Consider the following 20,007-nt stretch of genomic DNA (forward strand, 5'->3'; position numbering starts at 1 on the left):
AAAAACACTAATCAGGGGGCTTTACGATTCGTAACAGTTTACCTTTGTCCTCAGACATTACGTTAAGGGGTTCCCTAAAAGCTTGTATTGCTAAGCTCTGGGGCAGTTGCTGACTTCAGTCACCTCTGCAAAAATACAACTGTTGCTTAGTCACAACACTGCTACAGCTTCTACCATTAATACAAATACAATAAAGAATCATTTGCCTAAAATAGCGGTATGAGATCATTATAGTTGACTTAAAATCACAATATACTATACAAGTCAAAAATAGGAAGTGGAAGGACAGGGATTGGATGAGAATAGGAAGAGGAAGCGCAGGAGGAAGAGATGGGAAAAAGGAGGAGGAGAGAAGAAGTGAGAGGAGGAGTCTGTTTGTTGACATCGGACGAAAACGAAAATCAGATGAGTGAAGACTGATGATAAAAACGACATTTCTCGCCGTCATCAAGACATATAGCCTTGGCGAAAGCTAAGGTAAAGCACTGTCTGGTGGGCTGCCACTCAGTCACCTCTGACCGCTGTCTGTTTCCTGTGTTTCCACACATAGCTCTAAGCTAGCGCTGGTCCCACTAGCTATGTTAGCTAACACCATAGCAGGGAAAGTCACCGTTAGCCACAAGCTAATTCTGACGCTGAGATGCACTGCTGAAATGGTATAGGCTAGTTGAGGCTTAACTTGGAAAAAACCTGTGTGTCTCTTTGATATTTGTGTAGGTATGATTGAATAGGCTTATAGTTTGTGATTGTTATTCAGGAGCTATCCAGCGTCAGTGTTGTTAAAGTAAAACAGTTGTACAGTGTAGCTAACTAGAGAGCTAGCTAACTTTATCTGCCGTGTCTCCCAGGGTTTACTGCTGTGTGCTGAACTAACAAACCAGTAGCACTAACATAAAAACAGCACAACTAAAATTACTAGCTTCATTTTGTCAGCAGGACATTCCGCTCGATATAAATAAGTTAGGATAATTGTGTTTGTAACGTTATGTTGAAACAAGTTGTCAAAACATTGGTGGCAAGCAGTATCAGCAGTGGTGTGAAGTAAGTACATTTATACAAGTACTGTACTTGTGAGGTACTTGTACTTTACTTGAGGTTTTCTATGTTATGCTACTTTGTACTTTTACTCCTCTACATTCACGTTGTACCTTTAATTACTTTGCAGATATAGATTAAGGATAACAAATATGATCAACACTGAAATAAGACTTTAGTTACACCTGGTGTAAATTCACAAGCTACCCTGCAGTAAATAAAATAAATAATACATCAGTGATTATAATGACAACATAAAATATATATGATTCTGAAATGGGTCAATCTGCATAGTGATTACTTTAGGTTACTTATTTTAAGATATTAAATGATGATTATACCTTTTTACTTTTACTTAAAGTACTTCAGTAAAAGCAATGATATATTTTTGCCAAAATACTTAATTTCAAGTAAAAGTCCTGCAATCAAAATCTTACTTAAGTAAAAGTACAAAAGTATTATAGGCAACATGTAATAAATTATAAAAAGTAATCTTTGTGAAGGAAAATTGCCTTTTCGTGTGTATACAGTTATTTGTATTTAGGCCTATGTGACATTTGTAGATAGTATTGTTGCATCAAGTAGCTTTTAACTGTCATGGACAAACACAGTTCTGATGGACGTTTCGTAAAATATTTGACTCTTGTAAATTTAGTTTAATTTTTAGAAATGCATTAAAGCTATTAAATAAATGTAGTGGATCAAAATTACATTATTTCCCCTCTAAATGTAGTGGAGTAAAAGTATAAAGTAGCATATCATGGAAATACTCAAGTATATAACAAGTACCTCAAAATTGTACTCAAGTACAGTACTGGAGTAAATGTACTTAGTTACTTCCCACATCTGTCTATGACAGACTAATATTTTGAACAAATGTCATTACTTCGTTTGCTAAGTCTTTGACACTTTTTTCTGGGAGTCAAATTGTCAAAGGGATTTTTTTGTTGCTGTTATCCACCAGCAGCCACTCTTGTGAAAAGACATTTCTTAACTTTGTTTGATGAATGTTTCCTCAGGTCCCCTGCACTGCCCTGTCTTTAATCTGAGCCGGAGAGAGAGAGGCTAATATGGCAGCCAAAGCAGGAGACAACCCTGACAGCCTCATGACTCTGGCAACCACCTTCTGCCTGAGGAACCTTATGAAGACCATGTGCTACCAGGGATTCAGGAACAAGCTCTGTCTGCGCTCGGACATCTTCCTTCCCAGCGAAATCTGCGACAAGTTAGTCAACACGTACGTGACAGGATACATCTCCATTCATTCCATTCATGTACGTTTCCTATCTCTCAAAATGCCTCATCACAGTATTACATATTCCATGTTTTTTATTACAGATACATGGAGTTGGTCCACACAGATAGTAACTTTGAGCAAGAGGAAAGCTTCTTCCAACTTTTCTCAGACCCCCGCAGCACCAGACTGACCAGGGTACAGCTGAGAGAAGACTTCGTACGGGATAGAGATCTGGAGGCCATTAAAAAACAGGTGAGTTTTTTTCAGAAAACTTTGATTTAGCATATCAATTAGCATATATGCATCTTGTGGAATGTCAGAAACAATGATGTGGCACCTCTTCTTCAGAGGTGAAAAAACTTTAAAGAATAAAACAACAGTGAACTTGTGAAAAATACAGCTTTACAGTTCCCGACTCAAAACAACAGCATGGCTGTTAACAAAGAGAGCAAATCAGATTACATTTACTCACTAACTACATTATGGGGAATACTTCTCCTACCAAAACACATGCAGGCCTTTACATTATTTTCTTTTCTTTTTGGAGCCAATAAACACATCTGTTATGTTACATTTTCTCTTTTGAGATACGTTGTATGTAAGTTAAACTGGGGCTCCTATCCCTCTTGTCATAATAACCACTAACCAAATAACCCAGTGTGAGAGACATTTTAATGAAAGGTCATGCATGGTTTGAAGCTGTATTATATAATGTGTGTGCCAAAGGGTGTTACTGTCCTATCACCCAGGGCACAGGTATTTAAAGTGTGTCATGTCACATGATTGGGTGTGTCTCAGCCCGTAAGTCCTGCAATGATTGTTTTTCAGTCAATTCATTAAATCTGAATGGAAAAGGACTCTACTTTTATCATGCACACTGAGACAATAGATGGATTATTATGCTGCACCTGATAATGTGCCTCCCAACTCTTAATTGAAGCGACAAACAATCAAACAAACAAACGTATCCACACCGTGTAGTGCGCCAGCAAGGTAATTCCTGGGAGTTCGAACACCACAGAGTAGCTTTAGTATTATGCTAAAGCTCCAACACCCAGTCCTTGATGAGTGCGGCATATTTAGGTCAGTATGCTTTTAAAAGGATTCAGTGATCAGTAATTTGTCGTATACGTACGGTGGCCCTGAAATGCAAGTCGAAACGGCATTTCACAAAACATTACAACATTTCAAAGATTACGGAAAGGGTATTCCTTTAGGGAGAACACTCCTTGTTTGTGATTGGACAGAGCTACCTGGAGAAACACTGCTGTGATTGGTTGTTTCATAGCGCTACGTCTTTCCTGTGCACAAATTACCGAACTCTTTCCACCCTTTATATATACTATATAGTTTATAGTCTATAATTGAACCACACTTTCAGGGTTCTAAGGCAGCGGTCCCCAGCCTTTTTTGCGCTACGGACCGGTTTCATGTAAGACTATATTTTCCCGGACAGGCCTTCAAAGTAAGGGGGGATACTGGGCTGTAGCACTTTTTTCTGAGGAACATTAACATTTGCCACAACCATAAGGCACCACTTATGGCTGCGTCCTTAGTTGAAAGTATTTTCACTTTCGAGGAGAACCGGCACCACTTGTGAAGTGACGAGAAACAACCAATCACAGCAGTGTTTCTCCGGCTAGCTCTGTCCAGTCACAAACAAGAAGTGTTCTCCCTAAAGGAATACCCTATTCGTAATCTTTGAAATGTTGTAGTGTTTTGTGAAATGTCGTTGTGTTTTGTGAAATGTTGTAGTGTTTTGTGAAATGCTGTTTCGACTTGCACTTCAGGGCCACCATACATATGTGTTCCAACAGGACCTGATTGAGCTCCACCTCACCTACTGCAACAGTCTGTCCTCCCGCAGCTTGAAAAACTTGAGCAGCTTCCGTGAGACCTTGGTGTCTCTCTGTCTCTTCGGCTGCAATCACATCTTCTACAGGAAGGGCGGCGCCCCACTCGCATGCAACGAAGACACAGAGGATGAGGAGGAGGAGAGCCCTGCTTCCAGGCAAGCTTTAGAGACGGACTTTACCTTCCAGGGCTTCAACCGCCTCAGGCTGCTCAACTTGGGTGGCCTTCCTGATGAGGTGGATGCTGCGACGCTGCTCAAACCCCTGAAATCACTCACCTCTCTAGATCTGTCCAATGTACAGTTGCTGGGAACAGCTTTTCTCACCCAGTGGAAAGACAGACTTGCATCTCTTGTGCTCTACAATGTGGACCTGTCAGAGGAGCTGGTCAGTACCATGGTGGAGATCGTTAATCTCAGGTAAGGTGGGAGGGGCCTTTAATGTACAAGTTGTTTTTATGATCTCAACATATGCTGGTATTGCATTTTACTTTAAATATTGGCAGTTGATCCTGCCTGCTTTGTATTTAAGTGACAAACCACAATTCAGATTTTACTGCTGTGCTGGTGGAATTTTAGTTGAAATAATATGAGCCACTGGCCTGAAGTTGTAGACATTTATGGACGTACCGAGGATCTGCAGTACGGTAGATGTGCTTAACACCTACACTGCGTCAGTTACTTATTTACTAAAGGACAACACCTATGTTTTGCAGATAACATTTTTTAAAATTGTGATTCATGCAATAGGTTTTATATGGCAATATGTTCCTACAAAGGATTTATCCAAGATGAAAAGTCACCTTTCTGGAGCTCTCCACTCCACCACCACAGCCACTAGGTTGTTTTATTATTATTATTATTATTATTATTATTATTATTATTATTATTATTATTATTTTCTGTTACTTGTATGTTCTAGCAGAAAAGAGTTTACAAGTTTACCAAAAGTAATTCACTCACTGTTTTTCCAGTATGAATACATGCATATGTATCACACTGAATGATCCAAGAAGTAAAGCTATAAACAAACAAGGTAGACTCAAATTCAATCAATCGAATCATATTTATACTTCCTAATACCAAAAAACACAAATTTACCAAAGGGGGCTGTACAGTCTGTACAGCATACACTCCCTCGTTCTTTAGACCTTCGCAGTGTACATTATAAAACTCCCATTTAGAAATATAAAAAATAAACATGGTGAGCCGCTGAGGAGGGATCCTTGAGGAAGGGCAATAGATGTCCTGTTACAGAATAAACAAATAACTTGGATTTAAAAGCTGGCTTTTATGAAAATGTAGCTTTGCTATTTTCTTATCAGGAAGGAATTGCCTTCATAAAGTTTATAAGTTACCCACAATAATGTATTATTTACAGGAAATCCCCACAGAATGCCTTTAATTTTGTACATGACTAATTCACTTTTTCCTGTTATTGTGGGTTTTTGTGAGAATATCAATCAATATAAAGGAGGAGGTTCGAGTCAGTGTGCTGCGCCCTCAGCTTTACAGAGAGTTTCAACTCAGTTTTATTTTTTTATTTTATTGAATCATGAGATTAAAGAAAAGCTTTGGATGTTTTTGTTGCTCCCATCACACATTAGATAACATTTGAATTTCTAACATTTATAACTGACAAAACTAATTTAACTATAATTGAAATGTCCCCATTCATTTGAATAGAATGTGTCACTGACTGATAAAACTCTCATCCTTCAGGCATCTTGACATCTCCCGGGAGAGCAGGCGCACCTCTAAGTTTAAGATGAGCAGGAAAATCCTGACGGCCATCGTACAGCGCCTGGTCAATCTGGTGTCTCTGGACATCTCTGGTCACATTATGCTCGACAACTGCACAGTCCCACACATCGAGGAAGCTATGGGGCGGCCAAGGTGGGAAACCAACTCTAGAGTGTACATTGGAGATGAACATTTGTTATTTATTGTTTTTAATTTGTTTTACTACTGGAAGAACTTTTTTTAAAGCCATGTCTTTCTGTCTTTCAGCATTGAGCCGTGCAAGAGCAGCATTTATCCTTTCCAGGAGCTGAAAAGGCCACTGCAGTTCCTGGGCCTGTACGACACCACCCTCTGTAATGTGACACACATCCCTGCTTATAAGGTACTGCTTATCTGAAGGGCCTCACACACATCACACTTTATGGCTAATAATAGCTATGAAGATAATAGTTAGAGCATTCAGTGATTGAGATGTAATGTGAAATCTGAGGGACGTTGTTTCATTGATAGAGAGTTTTGGTGTGATGTATTGCATGCTGACAAAATGATATGTAAAAAACTACCTTTTCACCCTTAGTTGTTTATGTTGGAACTTTCCCAACTCCTCTTCACATACAAAAAAAGCTTTTATTGATATGTGCCTCCTCCATGCAAAGCGTCTCATAGCTGATTCCTGGAAAAATGAGTAAAGGCCGCACCTGGGCCAGTGGCTCAGGGAGACGCCTCTCTTTCCTTTTATACTCTTAAAATAAAGCATGAGGCGTTTCATTCTTTTTAGGAACCTTTTATGCATTTTATTATGAATAAGGATATATCTAAAGAAATAAATAGAGGAACCATTATTTTATTTGTATTTTATATATATATAAATATATATATAAATACAAATAAAATAATGGTATATATTTATTTACTTGAAGCAAAGAAGTAAAGTAAAGATGTACTTCTTTACTTTACTTCTTTGCTTTAAGTGCTATCGTGTCACACAGTACTGTATGACTTAGGTAATTCATTATCTCATTTAGCAGTGATGTAATGTACATTTTTCTTCTTTTTGTCATTGTTTTTGGGGTTGTTGTTTCTTTGTGTTGTCTTTTTTTGTATGCTAGTAAATGTGGGAACAAATTCATGAAGACCATGTCCTTAACAACAATGGTAAAATGTATTATGTCATCTTTAAAACAGGTCATGTGCACATACTGATTCAGAATCAGAATCCCTTTATTGGTCCCACAGAGGGGAAATTTAAATTTGCTACAGCAGCAACAGAGCCAAAGACAGCTTTACAAAAGAAAATATGATTTAAAAACAATAAAGAAAGAAAAACACACAATTTACAAAATACACATCCTGAAGGAGATATAGTAGCCAGGGAAATATTGCACCGTTATTGATAATGGCATATGTATGTTTATATATTGCACATCAATTGTTATTGCACAGCTAGTCAGTTTATTTTTTTGTATGTATGAGGGGTCTACCAGGGGCCATGATGGTTATAGAGTCTGACTGCTGTACCCGCGGTGTCTCAGCCTGTCACTGAAGGAGCTGCACAGTGCGGACAGGGTGTCCTGGAGGGGGTGGGACACATTGTCCAGCAGGGAGGACAGCTTGGCTGCCATTATCCTGTCTCCCACCTCCTCCACAGTGTCCAGAGGACTCCCCATGACAGAGCTGGCATTCTTCTTTAGTCAGTCTCTTCCTGTCAGCAGCCGCGATGCTGCAGCCCCAGCAGGCCACACCATAGAAGATGGCTGATGCCACCACAGAGTCAAAGAAGGTCTGAAGGAGTGCCCCCTGCACCCCAAAAGACCCCAGTCTCCTCAGCAGAAAGACTCTGCTGTCCCTTCTTGTAGAGAGCAGCAGAGTTGTTGGACCAGTCCAGTTTATTGTTCAGATGAACACCCAGGTACTTGTAGGATTACACAATCTCTATGTCCACTCCCGGACCAGCTTTTTACTCTCGCAAGGATCCTTGAGGGGGCCTGGGAGTACGCTCATCCGGTCTACATGTGCTTTGTGGATTTGGAGAAGGCGTATGACCGGGTTCCCAGGGAGATACTGTGGGAGGTGCTGCGGGAGTATGGGGTGAGGGGGTCTCTACTCAGGGCCATCCAATCTCTGTACTCCCAAAGCGAGAGCTGTGTCCGGGTCCTCGGTAGCACGTCGGACCGATTTCTGGTGCGGGTTGGCCTCCGCCAGGGCTGCGCTTTGCCACCAGTCCTGTTTGTGATATTCATGGACAGGATTTCGAGCCTCAGTCGTGGGGGAGGGGGTCTGCACCTAAGGATTGCACCACTGCTTTTTGCAGATGATGTGGTCCTAATGGCTTCATCGGTCTATGACCTTCAGCACTCACTGGATCGGTTCGCGGCCGAATGTGAAGCAGCTGGGATGAGGATCAGCACCTCAAAATCTGAGTATCTCGGGGTCTTGTTCTCGAGTGAGGGAACAATGGAGCGTGAGATGGGCCGGAGAATCGGAGCAGCGGGAGCGGTACTACAGTCGCTTTACCGCACCGTTGTGACGAAAAGAGAGCTGAGCCAGAAGGCAAAGCTCTCTGTCTACTGGGCCATCTTCGTTCCTACCCTCACCTATGGTCATGAAGGATGGGTCATGACCGAAAGAACGAGATCGCGGATACAAGCGGCCGAAATGGGATTTCTCCGCAGGGTGGCTGGCATCTCCCTTAAGGTGATAAGATGAGAAGTTCAGTCATCCGGGAGGGACTCGGAGTAAAACCGCTGCTCCTTTGCGCTGAAAGGAGCCAGTTGAGGTGGTTCGGGCACCTAGTGAGGATGCCACGTGGGCGCCTCCCTAGGGAGTTGTTCCAGGCACGTCCAGCTGGGAAGAGACCGAGGGGTAGACCTAGGACCAGGTGGAGGGATTATATCTCTTCGCTGGCCTGGGAGCGCCTTGGGATCCCCCAGTCACAGTTGATGTGAAGTTTGGGGCTCTCTGCCGAAGCTGTTACCTCTGCGACCTGACGGAAAAGCAGGAGAAGATTGATGGATGGATATGTCCATTCCCTGGGTGTTCACTGGTGTGGGGGGGGGGAGTGTAGGCACCGACTGAAATCCACCACCAGCTCCTTGGTCTTCCCTGCGTTGAGCTGGAGGTGGTTCGTCTGGCACCAGAGGATGAAGTCCTGCGTCAGTTCTCTGTACTCCCTGTCGTCCTCGTTGGAGATGAGGCCGACGATGGCGGAGTCGTCAGAGAACTGCTTATAAACAGGTTTGGCTGTGTGGTTAACATCTGTATGTTGCTGCCCTTTTCCAGGTGACCGGATCAAAGAATGAAGAGCAGGTTCTGAATGCAATTGAGGCTTACACAGAGTTTCGTCCTGAGCTGGCACACCGAGCCATCAATCAGCTGTTTGACATCGCCAGGATACAGCACTGCAGCCAGCTGCTCCGAGCTCTGCAGGTATGTTACCATCAGGTTGGGACACCAGTGACTTGAAATATGAAATGAAATAGTTCTGCCATTACCCTGCATACCCTGCGTTAAGATAAGATATACTTTATACCCCCCCACCACTCTCAAATCTCTTCTCTACACGTGCTGTCCTTTTAGCTCGTCATAGCGGCATTGAAGTGCCACAAATATGATAAGAGCATCCAGGTGACGGGCAGCGCCGCTCTGTTCTACCTGACCAACACGGAGTACCGCAGCGACCAGAGTGTGAGGCTGCGCAGAGAGGTCATCCAGGTGGTACTGAACGGAATGGAGCAGTACCAGGAGGTCACCGTAAGGCCTCCCTAAAATCAATTTAAAGTCTATCTGGCAAATTTAATTCTATTTTTTAAAAGGTGAAATTCTTCTATGATATTTAGATACTGCAACACCTTTACTTTTCTAAATATACCGAAACTGAAGTAAATGATCCGAAGTATGGAGCAGTGAACAAAGAGTGTAACAAGTATTACAAATATGTCATGCTCATTCTCATGAAACATGATCAGAAAGTTCTACTCTTAAATTATAATTTGGACAAAATTACATTTAAGAAGGTATAGTTACAGTAAGTTTGCTTAAATTAAACAACAATAAATAATTTGTTATTATTATTATTATTTTATTGAATAAAGGGCTTTTTAGAAAAACATTGTTTCTGCTTCCAGTTCAAGTGATACACACAAATTCTCCATGCATTAAAGGTCTCCTATTATGCTATTTTTTAACAATATATTGTAGGACCATGTCTATACAAAACATGTCTGTGAAGTGTTTTGATCAAAATACCAAACAGATCCCCCATTGTAGCATGCCTCCTCCCCCTCTATTTCAGCCCTGTTCCAGAAGTGCTGATTCTGTGACTGTAGCTTTCAATTTGAGCTGAGCTGAAGCTGGCCACGCCCATGCATTTTGCATAATAGGGGACCTTTAAATTATTTTGTCAAAAATAAACAAAAGGAATTTAATGATATGTAGTAATTTATCCTATGTTGAGTGAAGTGATCATTATATGCAGCAGAATTAAATCAGGTCATCTTTTGTAAACACATGATGATCCTCTTGGTAACCTTTGCTGTCCCCTCCCCCCCTGTCCCTCACAGGTCCAGAGGAACTGCTGCCTGACTCTTTGTAACTTCAGTATTCCAGAGGAGCTGGAGTTCCAGTACAGTCGGGTCAACCAGCTGCTGCTGAAGATCCTGGAGCCGGCCCGGCAGGACGAGTCGATCCAGAGAATAGCTGTACACCTCTGCAATGCTCTGGTCTGTCAGGTGGACAACCATCACAAGGAGGCCGTGGGGAAGATGGGATTTGTCCAGGTAACATCAGGAGGATCTCATCTCATTTTGCTTTCCCATATTTCTGACAAAAGTTATTAAACTGAAATGATCTTGTCTATTGTTGAGAAATGAGATGTTCTGGTATTAAAGGTTAAGATATTATTAGTGCTCTTGATATTGACTGATACTTTTTGTTTTTAAAACATGCAAAATTCGGATTATTTTTTTAAGCCTTCTTAAAATCACCCTCTGTATTTGACCCATCTTAACAATTAAGAAGCAGTGGGCAGCCACAAAAACTAAATAATTACACTGTGTGAGGGGACAAGGCAAACTGCCCTAACATGACGATGTGTTCACTGAGGTGGAGCATGGGATATTTGTGTCTGAATATAGAGGATTCAAGAGAGACAAAAATGTGCAGAATAACCCATCAAAAATGATCCTGTAGCCATGTAATGCAACATAATCTGCCATAAACTCTGCTGGCAAATGTGATGGTTTCCAGTTCTGATACTCTTTGAGATCGATGAGTGAGCCGACCTACATCTGGGGTGGTGTTGAGCTCATTAGAAACTCACACCAGGCCAAGGCCAAAAATTGACAAAGCGCAGTTTATTAATAACTTACAAAGCAATTGCATGCAAAGTTACACTTTCCACCTTTTCTTCCCCTTTGTCTCAAATGCTCGCTTGTCTCAAATATTCGCAGGTCAGGTGTTGATGAATTGCTCTCAATGCAAATTTAAAACCACGGTAACACTACTGTTTAAGATTAAACAAATCAACTGTTTACCTCACAAGCATTAAACCAAAGGAGACCAGGTGGAGCAGGGCTTTTTCAAAAGGCTTTCTAAATGCTGTGTGCATTAACAATATCCATGTTTTTTTAAGTTTTAAAAATGAGAAATAACATATTTCTGTCATGACACTAATGCTCATGAGTAAGACTTAAAGAGAGTTAAAGTTGTGATTTTGTCTTCATGTCCTTATTCACAGACAATGCTGAATCTAATTCAGAAGAAGCTACAGGACAGAATGGTGAGTCTTGAGTCTCACTTTGGATCTTTCGAACTTGAAATGTATTGTTTTATAGTCACTTGTTATAACCACCAACACCTTTATCAAACTGTTGCAATCAAATGCTGGGGATTGTTGTAACAAATACTGAATGTTTGTTTCCCTTCAGTGTGACCAGGTGATGGAGTTCTCCTGGAGCGCTCTGTGGAACATCACTGATGAGACGCCCGACAACTGTCAGATGTTCCTCAACTGTCGGGGCATGAGTCTCTTCCTGGAGTGTCTTCAGGTGAGTTCACACCTGTTTCTCTTCTCAAATTCCCAGAGTTCACTCCTGCCTTCAGGATTTATTCAATTTGATGTCTTGTGTGAACCTGATAAACAATAATCTTTACCCTGGTTATATGATCTTACTACAGGAGTTTCCAGACAAGCAGGAGCTGCACCGCAACATGTTGGGGCTTCTGGGAAATGTTGCTGAGGTCAAAGCACTGAGGCCACAGCTGCTCACCCCCCAGTTCATCACTGTGTTCAGGTAAGAGACCTCAACCAGCTGAGAGTACCTCTTATTAATAAAACATTTAAACCCACAGGAAGTATACTCCTCTCTATCTCTTTGAATTGTATATTTGTCATAGTGACATTCAGGGGGCGGTATGTTACAATGTCTGCCCATATTTCTGTTTTCAGCATTACATTAATAATTCCAGTTTATGGTAAACATGCTGTCATATTCTCTATTTTGTAAATGTAATCTTCCGACAACAACTGACAGGTATCAAAAGGGTTCTTTGTTTAAACCCAGCGCAAAAGAAATGGGTCCGGACTCAGGGAGGTTCAGTTGGGCTCAACGCTTTTCTATTTTCACATTTAAATGAGTATTTAAACAAAACACACAACAAAGCAAAGCTCCGAAGGCACGAACAAACTAATAAAAACAAACAGATGAAGTACTTCAAGGTAAATGTTTGTTAGGGTTTCCTACTGTCCTCCTCAGATGTGTGCTGTTTGTATCCCTCCCCCTCACTGTGTGATGCTTTGACAGTAACCTGCTGGACAGTAAGGCGGATGGGATTGAGGTGTCGTACAATGCGTGCGGCGTGCTGTCACACATCATGTTCGACGGCCCGGCGGTTTGGTCCATGGAAGATCCGCGCAGAGACTCGGTGATGGACAAGATGTGGGACGCCATCCAGAGCTGGGACGTCAGCTCACGCCGCAACATCAACTACAGGTGATCATCTGCTCAGTACATCATTTTAACCAAACAGGGTCGTCTGTGACAGTGCATCATGTTAGTGCTTCATCAGCAGTTTCACTGTAGTGTGAATACTATGGCACCTCTGAAAGGTTGGAGGCGTAGCGGTCGCTAAAGAAGGACTCAGAGAGATTAAATATGTATGTTGGCAGGGCTGGGAGGGTTACTTAAAAATGTATTCAGTTACAATGACTAGTTACATGTCATCAAATGTAATCAGTCACTCATTTGAGAGTCAAAATATAAAAGAAATGTAACCTGATTACGTTCCTTAACTTTTGAATGAACTTTATTTCAAAATATCCTGTAACACTGTCATCCTGCCAGTAATCTATGTTTTAACATAGCAGTAATCTGATTACTATTTTTTTTAATGTAATTGTAATGGGATACATTTATCTTTTTTTGTATCCTGATGAGGTCGTCTTGTTACATGTTATCCATTACTCCCATTCATCCATTCATAACCACGTAACAGTGTGTCAGTGTACCCTGAGTTGGGCTGGTTTCTGGATATACAGAACAGCTGTGGGTAGTCTTTGCCTCCTTTTTGAATTTTTAAAGTGTCTCTGGTCTCTCAGGTCATTTGAGCCCATCCTGCGCCTGCTGCCTCAGGGCATCGCCCCCGTCAGTCAACACTGGGCCACATGGGCCCTCTTCAACCTGGTGTCAGTTTACCGTGAGTACCTCCTGCTGTCAACACATCACTCACAGTGAGAGCTGAACACGGGTGCTGCTCACTTCACTTGACTTGCAGCTAGCTTATAATAAAACACATATTAGCTAGTAGTAGCTAGCTTGTTTTGTGTATATATATATAAATATATATATATATATATATGTGTATACCTCTATTGTTAATAGAATATTAATATACAGATTAACAAATAGAATGGAATTGAAGTCTGTGTACTTTGATAGACCAGCCCACATCTACCAAAATGTAAACAATGTAAACTATTAGCACTATAAGTTAGCACGTTGTAATCATTCTCACTGTCTCTTTACAATGATTTCTGCAGCAAGCAAGTATTGTCCCTTGCTGATAAAGGAGGGAGGAATAAGTCTTCTAGAGAAAGTTCTGGAACTGGAAAGCTCTCATCCTGAGACCAAGGACATGGCCAGGTAACAGCTTTCTGTACTACCTCGTTTTTAACATGATTTGATGAAGTCCCCAGTTCTGTCGCTTGCCAAGATCATTTCTACAGCTGAGGATTCAGTCACAGCCTGAGCAGCAGCCAGGAGAACCAGCTCTACTGGTTGGGAAGTCTTGCTGATACACCTAGTGAATAAAACGATAACAAATATTTGGTCCAATAATTAGGTTGTGAACATTTGTCAGTCATTTAGTGCAGAAATCCCACATTTTGAAATGCATAAAGTCCCACCTGTGCTTCAGCTGAAGTCCATGCCAAGGAAAAAGATCCATTGGTGTCCTGTAGCTCAGTTCTGTTTGGTGTTCACTGACTTAACAATAACATGCCAAGAGGTGTAATCATGAAGTCAGGTAGCTCACTGATAAATAATAATACATTATCAGCTCTACAGAGCCGTCGAGAGGAGCCGATGATGTGACCTGTGATTATTCATCTTCTCTAGTGTCAACAACAACCCACCTGCTGATAACTCGTTATGAGAATTAGTTGTCAAATCTGCTTCCCGACTAGATTGCTCTCTAAAGAGATTGCTGCTTTGATGGTTCACACCAGCAAATAGTGAATCAGAAGAGTACCAGAAAATGTTGGAAGCACACGCATACTGGATAGCATTTTGTCCAGTCCCTAAAGGACGTATTTTAACTAAATTGCTGCTGACCGTTTGTTTACCTCGTCACGCCTCCAAATTAGCTCTCCACATGTCTCTCAGCCTATGGCTTCAGTATCCCAATGAGTTAGAGGGCAGTTAGATGTAGCATTAGCTGCTAACCTTGGTAACATTAGTATGACATCCAAGTTTCAATCAAACTTTCTCTAATGGTAGTTGAGCTGTTAAACTCATGCTAATTCATGTCAAATCTCTTGGTTGTCTGGATTTTTTTCCTACCACAAATAGGCAGAGAGCCACATACTCAAAAGCTCTGTCTGTATTTCTGTTCCACATCATAGCTCACAGCTTTCTCCCTAGCCTCAAGTAAACTAAAGCAGAGTTTGTGTTAGGTGAGAAAACTCTGAAATTCCTCTCCATACAGCTATAGGATGCACTAAAATGATCTTGCAACCGCTAATCTGTAAAACATTTCCATTTCACAGCAAAGTAATGGAGGCGTGTGAAACCTTCAAAGACGACCCCATGGAAACAAATAATGGACAGGAGGTAAACTTTGGACAAAGAGGTTGACCCCAGCGGAGCCGTGATTCCCAGCAAACATCCAACACACCCACATAAGGCCCCTCCCACTGTCATCATCACAAGGGTCACCTGTGTGCATTATTCATATCATTCTAATTATTTCTTAGAGCGGAAAAGTGTCTATTCACTGCGGTTTGGACACTTATGACACATAGGACTTCAGAGGTGGTGTTTTCTTGTGAGGAGGTAACTCTAATATTGGGATGGGTGACTGTTATCTCTCAGTGTGTGTGTTTGTGTGTGAGTGTGTGTTTGTGAAAGATTTAACAACAGAACAAAACAGTTGAGGCGATGCTCTGAGTGGAGCTGGCCTGTAAGAACCGTGTAACACGGAACAAAATGCTAAAGTCTCAGCTCTCACTGCTCACCGTCACTGAGCTGAGCACAGTGAATATTAGCCATGGTGTGTGTCGCTGCAGAGGAGCATCACACTGATGTGGAGGGGGGGGGGGTGTCTTCCCAGACTTTGTGGCACAATGATTTCTTTGTTATATATGTAAATACTCTCAGTTTGTCTCATCCTTTTACTGTGTGTATGTTTTATAATATAACTGTAAACACTCATGACTTTACTCTATATTTAAATTTATTTAGGGTTGACTGACTTATGATCAGTGCTAAGAAACTATATACAGAATACCCCATAATTCATTCCTGGAGTCTGTGTTCTTTAAAGGAAGATTTAGATTGACTTGCTTCTGGTTTTAATTTTGGGCATTTTAAACTGATTTGTTGATTGTTTTTCTTATTGAACAATTATTGTTCCTATTGGATGTTAATTCTTCCTATTGGACCCAGTAGTGAGGTTATTGTAGGACTCACAACAGCCAGTTTAAAAATGGATATCATCTATTTTTTACCACGCATTTTTTTTATTGTCATAAAAATGCAACTCAGCTACTCGATGCTAATGTAAGACAGATATAACCTTGGGATTAGCTACTATCAAGCCAGATAGCTGATGCCTTTCTCACACCACACCCCCGCATTCTTTTAATTTCTTATTCTAGTAGTCATCCTCTCCAAACAATGCTGACTCGAGTAGCATCAGCTCAATACATCTGACCCATTGTTGCTCAGCTCCCTCTGCGGTCACACTTCATGGAGATGTGTTTTTAATATAAAGCAGTCTCCCCCCCAACAAGCTCTGATGAGTAGAATGAGTAAAGTTTTGCCAATAAAATCACACTTTCTCGTACAGACTTTGGTCCTTTGATTCTGCTTAGTCACCACAGTCGTGATATGACATACTCAGTCAGATTGCAATTCACCATAGCAACGGTTTAGCGGTCTATTTCAGGTGCTTCGATAAAAGAGAAGCAGAATTTAACACTGTTTTGTTGTGAGGGTGTAGATGAATACATTTGATGAACATGTGTCACTGAAAAAACTGAAAGGTTGACTTAAATCAAATGTATTATGTCAACATATTTCAAATACCTGTATTTTTTTATTTTATTCAAATATAATGTCATTGCTTTCAACTAACCTAATACAGTTATGTGAAATCTATTGAAATAATACATTTATTTAAATCTACGTAGTAGTTTTTTCAGTGCAGTGAAGCATCTGGAGTGTTAAATCATCTTAGACAAAGACGAGGCAGCAGGAAAAGGTTTTCCCTAACTTCATCACACTGGTTGGTCAACATGCTGCTTTCCCTTAAATCAAATGCTTCTTTTATATGAGCAGTCCAACAACACTCAACATTAAACAGCATAGGAGGCAATAACGGATGGGAGAAAAATAAAAAGAGATTTGGTTGTAGAATGATGTTTCCAGGAGGTAAATGCTGGCTCTGTAACTCAATTTATACTCATTACATTTGGAAAATGTACTAATCCATGGTGGACATCTCTTTATGTAAAGAAAGACACAACATCCAGGCCTCAGATGACCATTTAAAATGAAATGGGACATAATGCAAGCATTTTCATCTCTTTAAATGTGCATAAACACATGGATAAACCCTTACGCTGTAATAGCTCTTTTACCAGCAGGATTCCAGGTTCCAAACTCTCCACACATACAAATTGTATCCCATATATCTATATTGCTGTCTTCACTGGCACCTTCAACAACATGCCACTGAGATCATTCACAGGGAGTTGTGTTTTTAGGGGGTTTTCTGTAATAAGCATTACAACTAAAAGTCCCACTTGATGAAGGCAGCATCTTATATTCTGAACCAAGAGAAAAAGAATCTGACTCAGGAGCAGCTGACCAGCAGAGAGAGAATGGCCTACCATTTATATTAATGTTCATACCAGGAAGGCATGTTAAAAACACAAGTTTAAATCATTTAATCATAACCTGAATTTAAGTTTAGTTCTGAAGCATGGCAGGCCGTTATATCCACATCAGTTCAGAGCCGTCTGAGCCAGAAAGGCAGGGTTCTTATTACAGTCTCCTTTCACTTTTGAGTGAAAAATAAATCATAATAAAAACATCCTAATTAAATTGATATACATTACAGAATGTCTAGCTACTGATCATGTCTTCTTGTTCTTAATACCTCAAATAACAGTTCCATTACTCATGAATCTTCTATTTCATGAAATCTGTCTAGATCCTCAAGATATTAAATTCACAGCCAGTCTAAAATAAAAGTTAAGAAACATCAGTTAATGATCAACCTTCTTCCATTAAAAATGTCAATTAAATAGGCCTGTTTTATTTAGTACTTCATTATGTTTCCATTTCTTTTCCTTCTTCAAATATAGCATTTATAAGATTTCAATTTAGTGCAATTTAGTTTCACTTCAACCAGGGATTGCCAGGACTAACAGTCATGCCAGTGATTAATATTCATATCCACATTCAAATGGTTTTCTCTTGTAGCTTCAACAGCAGGGGGTCACTTTGCACAGTAGTGTGTATGCAGTGTCTCCTCAGTGTGTGTGGAGCTGCAGCCTATGTAAAGTGTGTCAGTCATACATACATAATGATTATGTTCATGAGTGATGTTTGTTTAAGCTATTTCATATCAGCTGTGTTGGGTTTACCGACCTGATGACTGGTTCTCATGTACAGTTTCCTTGTGTGATTTATATCTGACTGGTACTGCTCTATTTCTATCACTTTCCCAGTGATGGTGGAAAGACATGTTCAACTAGGCAGCAGTGTGAAATGAAAATCTTTATATTGACTCACTAAATGTTTCTGTTTGGAATTTTGGAAATGCTTTCACATATGATCAAAACAAAGTCTGTTGTGAGTTTTTAGTTCTTAAAGGTCACAAAGTGTTTGATAAAATATCTTAGTAGAGGTGTGAGCTTCTCTCTGGAGAAAGTCGATGATCGGTTTGACATGTTCATTCTCTTATCGCCTATTCTCTCTCATTTGAAGTCATTGAATGTTTCAATTTAGGCTTTCCAGGAGAAATTAATGTCTCAAGCGTAGAAGCCATGGTGAGTGACGGCAGAGAGCACTGTTGAGGTTTGACTGTTATTTATGAAGATATGTGCTGAAAATAAAAAGTAAAATACTGCTTCAGGGGAGCTGCTGTCACAAACGGTTTCATCTACTAATTAATATTGTCGACACTCTGTTACTGATTTATTTTGTAACTGCTGTGTAATTCAAAATGGAGTGAAGAATATTTGATTGAAACATGATGGAGTTCCAGTGTTTCTCGCTCTCAAAAGCACTAGACCATCAGTGTAAAGATATGAATAAGCAATAAAGATGGAGCAGTAAAAAATGGGTAAATCCTGTGTTGTTTTTTCTTGATTATTACTATAGCTCAAAAACTAAACCCTCATCCCACATACATATGTAACATACAAAGACTACACTACTGTGAGAAATATAGCACAAGGTTAACCTATGTCTTATCAAACCATTATTAGAAAAGTAATAAATGTCAATGGAAGAAAAAAGCAGATTGTACATATTTCTGGACTGTGACAGTTGGTTGTCATATTGTGTGAAATGAAATAGACAGAACACATAACCTCCCCAATGATATATTTATGTGGTTAAACTGCAATTAAAAAACACCATTGAATACACGGGCATGTAGCATGACTCATGAAATGAGCACATTTTTACTTTTTGTTTAAATAAAACAAGGGTTTTATTTTATACATATTTATTTCAAATATTGTTATTTTACCTTGCTTTTTTTATTACAATTTATTTTTATTCATGCAATATTTTAGTCTAAAATTGAATTTGAATTCAAACATAGAAAAATGGTTGTAAAACCCAATTTGCCCCAGAATAAATAAATGGTTATGATTATGATCTTGAAACATGTATTAAAGAAAATAATATGAGCTTAATGACCCCCTTATAGCTTGTATTTTCCAACTTTATTTACACAATCAATGTCAATAATCAATTATTTCACATACATGTGAAAAACTCCATTTAGGGCCACTCAAGAAATACCGCATAGGATGCATGTGTTATGGGTCAGTCCAGAATTGAAGGACATTTTCTGTCCCATCTATGAAATTTCAAATAATACGTGCCCAAAATGCTAAAACATACACTTCTTGTGTTAGATACTTGTCCTTAGGAAAAAGGCAAATACAGTTGTAGTTTAGAAAATTACTTAAAATATCAAATATACCCAAAAACTGAGTGTAGCCTTCCGAGTAATCCACGGACATGGAGTTGACATTGTATCCAGTTTGCACGATGTGCATCTGGAGGTCACAGTGGAAGAGTCAGCAGCACAGCCATTCATATAAGGCACAGTACACGCTGCAGGAGCCGGGGTGGTGACCTTCTTATTATAAACCATGGTGGTGACACGCAGCCGCTGGTGT

General features: G+C 40.2%; 1 protein-coding gene across 1 annotated transcript; it reads left to right on the plus strand.

Moving 5' to 3' along the window:
• Positions 1-340: 340 nt before the first annotated feature.
• Positions 341-18,940, plus strand: zer1 (zyg-11 related, cell cycle regulator). Its single transcript, XM_063889670.1, has 16 exons — positions 341-477; positions 2,055-2,272; positions 2,374-2,524; positions 4,090-4,544; positions 5,847-6,020; positions 6,135-6,249; positions 9,147-9,293; positions 9,444-9,617; positions 10,427-10,642; positions 11,602-11,643; positions 11,792-11,911; positions 12,042-12,157; positions 12,668-12,856; positions 13,462-13,559; positions 13,903-14,005; positions 15,130-18,940. The coding sequence occupies exons 2-16, from the start codon at positions 2,106-2,108 to the stop codon at positions 15,215-15,217; spliced, it is 2,355 nt and encodes a 784-aa protein (XP_063745740.1). The 5' UTR covers positions 341-477; positions 2,055-2,105; the 3' UTR covers positions 15,218-18,940.
• Positions 18,941-20,007: the final 1,067 nt, after the last annotated feature.

The sequence above is a fragment of the Eleginops maclovinus genome, chromosome 8 (genome assembly GCF_036324505.1).
Source record: "Eleginops maclovinus isolate JMC-PN-2008 ecotype Puerto Natales chromosome 8, JC_Emac_rtc_rv5, whole genome shotgun sequence".
NCBI lineage: Eukaryota > Metazoa > Chordata > Actinopteri > Perciformes > Eleginopidae > Eleginops > Eleginops maclovinus.

What these genes read in the sequence shown, in the direction of transcription:
- zer1 (XM_063889670.1), top strand. Translation starts at nt 2,106, where the DNA reads ATGGCAGCCAAAGCAGGAGACAACCCTGACAGCCTCATGACTCTGGCA. An exon ending in GGAAGATGGGATTTGTCCAG is followed by an intron (nt 10,643 to 11,601) that starts GTAACATCAGGA and finishes CCTTATTCACAG; the next exon opens with ACAATGCTGAATCTAATTCA. An exon ending in CGCCGCAACATCAACTACAG is followed by an intron (nt 12,857 to 13,461) that starts GTGATCATCTGC and finishes CTGGTCTCTCAG; the next exon opens with GTCATTTGAGCCCATCCTGC.